The 3,497-nt window shown below is 44.2% G+C and overlaps 1 protein-coding gene across 1 annotated transcript; it reads right to left on the minus strand.

The window, feature by feature from the left end:
- Positions 1-950: 950 nt before the first annotated feature.
- LOC142570621 (cuticle protein 10.9-like) lies at positions 951-2,031 on the minus strand. Its single transcript, XM_075678987.1, has 2 exons — positions 1,960-2,031; positions 951-1,297 (listed from the first exon to the last, which is right to left on the minus strand). Exons 1-2 carry the CDS (start codon positions 2,029-2,031, stop codon positions 992-994), a joined length of 378 nt encoding a protein of 125 aa, XP_075535102.1. The 3' UTR covers positions 951-991.
- Positions 2,032-3,497: the final 1,466 nt, after the last annotated feature.

Raw genomic sequence — 3,497 nt, forward strand, 5'->3', positions numbered from 1 at the left:
AAGCGGCATGGTCTTTCATGGGACGTCAGCCCCAGTAGCTCAACGTAGGTGTCGAGAATGTAGGCGCCGATAAAGGTATCCTGGCGTCTGGGACTTTGAAGTTTGTCGGTGAGGGTGTTTAAAGAAAATACAACAAAAACAGACAAAAACCAGCGGGGTGGGGGGGGCGGAACCTGATTAACAAATAGTAGAGTGACATGAGCAAAAGCGAGCGGGGCCGGTGTACATGGAAAAATGGGTCGTGTAGTTGATATAAACGTAAAAACGTGAAAGAGTAAATGAAATTGAGTAATAGGCAGATAAAATATCAAATGGAGGAACCATTTGATATTTGAACCATTTGAACCATGAGAGAACCAACACGTAAAGGGCGACAGGAGGTTTGGTGGCAGAAAAGTAGGGAGACCACAAACAACGGATGCTTGCAAAGGCAAGCTTCGCAATAGTGGTTCAGAAAGTTTCAAGCTGGGAATTATTTTCGTGGTATTTTAAGGTAGGTAGGACTTTAAGCAAAACAAGAAGGAAAGCTTGGTTGATCGATTAACCACCCCGTTTCAGAGGGCGCGCTTATAGCATCCATCCACCGATTCATCCCAAGCGGGAAAGAGGAGTCCCGTTGGAGTACACGCATGATTGATAACGCGTTCCAGCTGTGGCAATAGGTTGTGTCGCTATATCGATTCAAGGCTGAAGGAATTACCGACGAAAGACAGGTTCTGCGTAATTTTATAGTATGAAAGCGTTCGTTCTGGGAAACTACGACGAGTGACGAACTAACAGACCGGCCTATTGCAAATCCTGGAATGCCCCCCCCCCCACCCCCTGGTGGTGCAAGAGATCTCTTTAACAACTTTCGCAAATGTTTAGCCGAAATTATTAAGGGGCATTATATAGGCTTGAATTGTTTATTTCGCATGGTTTCATGTTTTGTGCACAAAAATGCCGTTTTCTAGGCTGCAGAAAACGCAAAGATACAGAACAGATTAGGTGACTAGCCAGCCCAGGGACCTCCGGCTCCCGCGTAGCGACCGCCTGCTCCTGCAGGTGCGGCAACAGGATTAGCGTTGAACACAGCATCTGCGCTGGAACCCGGAGCAGTGCCAGGCTCATTGGTATCGACAGTAGCACGGAATCCATTGGCATCGGCGACGTACTTCACGGTGCGGAAGAGGCCGTTGGCATCCCGATAGCCGTAGGCACCAGTCTTCGCATTGCTGGCATCGCCTTGTTCCTTGTGAAAAAGCTGGGTGCCGAACTCGTCGGTGGTGTCGTAGCCGAAGCTGTACGGCTGGGGAGGCTGATAGAATTGAAAGAAGAACACAATAGATAGACATAATTTCCTATGCTAATTATGAGAAAGAAAGACCGATTATCTTACAGCCTTTAAAATGTGGAATAAGGTTTCATGTTTATGCTTTCTTCCGTTTTTCTTGGTGAGAGTCATTGCTATATGGTACTTGTTCAAAACAACTGTACATTATTTTCACTATAATATGGAACTCCACAAATGTGGACAGAGCAAACGAAATACTTTCCTATCGTCTGTGACGCCCTGTAGATGTGTTATTTAAAGACCTTTTTTTTTGTTTTTGCCACGGAATGGGAACCACGGAGCCATCTGTAAGCGATGGTTCTACGTGCCACGTGGGAAACGCCGGCAAGGTAAATTATTTTTTGCTCATTAAGCTCGCGCTTCTGTTCTCTAAAAAGTATCTCACAACAATGCAATAGAATTACCTAAGTAAGTAACACTATTTCTGCTCTGCTTCTAGTTCATTGTTGATGTTGTCAAACCTCCGCGCAAGTGATACTATATCTAAAGAGAGGAAACTCATGCCAGTAGTATCGTAAAAAAATATTACTACACTGTTGCTTGATGTCTGAGTAAAAACAATTTCCAAGGAAAATATGGGCAGCAAGGGCCTCGTAACAAAAATGTAATGCATACGTAGGAGGCACCAGCAGCGGAGAAGCCAGGCGTAGCAGCCGCAGCGAACAGTGGTCCTTGGAACCCGGCACCTTGGAAACCATACTGCCGACCGCCACCAAACACGTTACCCGCTCTCACGAAAGTCACAAGGGCGAGGAGGACCGGGGCCTGTACCGGGTGTAGCTGACATTAGGGACATTTCGTGCGCCTTTCGCAGACCGCATTGTATTTTCTTTGTGAAGCTGCATTACGCTCTTGTTACAGAAAATATGTACGTGCAAGACCTATTCGTTCTCGCATTTTTCTGCCTAAATGCTTTAAGAAATGTCTGACGCTGCCCCGTTACTTAGCTAACGCTGCAAAACGGCTCACCAAAACACTAAATAAAGAATGTTCAATAACAGCATTGAACTTAACTTGCATAGTCAAAGTGTTAGGAGCATGGCTGAGAAACATCATGCCTTTACAGAAATTACTGTAAGCGCGCACGTTCTCATCTACTTTGTGGTTAACTAGGGTGAACTAGCAGACGTAAGTTGCAGGTAACAGTTAACAACAATTTCACTAAATGCAAGAAAAACTTATGCATGATATTTGCAATATTTTACAAGTAACTTTTTGTTAAAAGCCGCTATCAGGTAACAGTTAACACCAATATTAATAAACAAAAGAAAATTTTATGGATGACTCTTGCAATATTTTACAAATAACTTTTCGTTAGGATTTACTATAGCAACGTTTACCATACTGCACGGAAAAAATAATTCTGTGTAATTATCGTCATTAGCATTGCGTTTACTCATTATGCCTACCAATATTATCCTCAGTCAAGCAATGAATTACGGCATGTAGAACATAGATGTGCTCCTTCACGATCACCTTAGATATCATATCCGCGGTGTGGGAGTTCACTTCGAGATGCGTCTGGCACGGGAGCTACGAGATGCTTGTAGAATGGACAAAGCTGCTCGTCACTTTTATACACCTGACCTGACCGCACGCAACCATCACTCTCTCCCGTGACGGCGAACCAGAGAGGGTTCGTCTCGGCATCTCTTAGATGACTGGGCGATGGACAGCGATGCTGCGAGGAGGCATAATCATTTGGAGTTGCTGCTCAGCTTCGCACCTTAAAGGCCCTCTGTGTTGTATTGGGCTGCCACGACTGTCTTTGTTTTTGTTGCTTGCAGACGTCAATAACAGGAATAAATTTAGAGTGCTTGTCTATTTAGTGCCTTACTGCTATCTTCCTTAAAAAAAAACCTGTGCTAGATTTCCGAACGCATGATGGTAGAAAGTGCTGTTATAACTAACATGACTTAAAAACTTTTGATGGGTAATAGTTTTCGCCGTTCCGTATTTGACGGCAAACTTCCTGAAGGGCTACAGGATGTTTGCTGTGTGAAGTGGTTTGTAGGACAATACGGTCTAATAAAACTAGAGTGATTGCTACTTTTTCGTATTTACGCTTGCGGTAAAAGAAAGCACGTCGGATGTGGATGTGAAACGCATTGGCACAAGTATGTCTACGCCATTTCGTTTTATCACATGTCTGTTTATGTCTGCT

The sequence above is a fragment of the Dermacentor variabilis genome, chromosome 2 (genome assembly GCF_050947875.1).
Source record: "Dermacentor variabilis isolate Ectoservices chromosome 2, ASM5094787v1, whole genome shotgun sequence".
NCBI lineage: Eukaryota > Metazoa > Arthropoda > Arachnida > Ixodida > Ixodidae > Dermacentor > Dermacentor variabilis.

Bases quoted from the DNA above. Each gene is read 5' to 3' on its own strand.
- LOC142570621 (XM_075678987.1), bottom strand. From the start codon at position 2,031: ATGGTTTCCAAGGTGCCGGGTTCCAAGGACCACTGTTCGCTGCGGCTG. The intron at 1,298-1,959 runs GTGCCTCCTACG...CAATTCTATCAG, and splicing joins GCCTGGCTTCTCCGCTGCTG to CCTCCCCAGCCGTACAGCTT.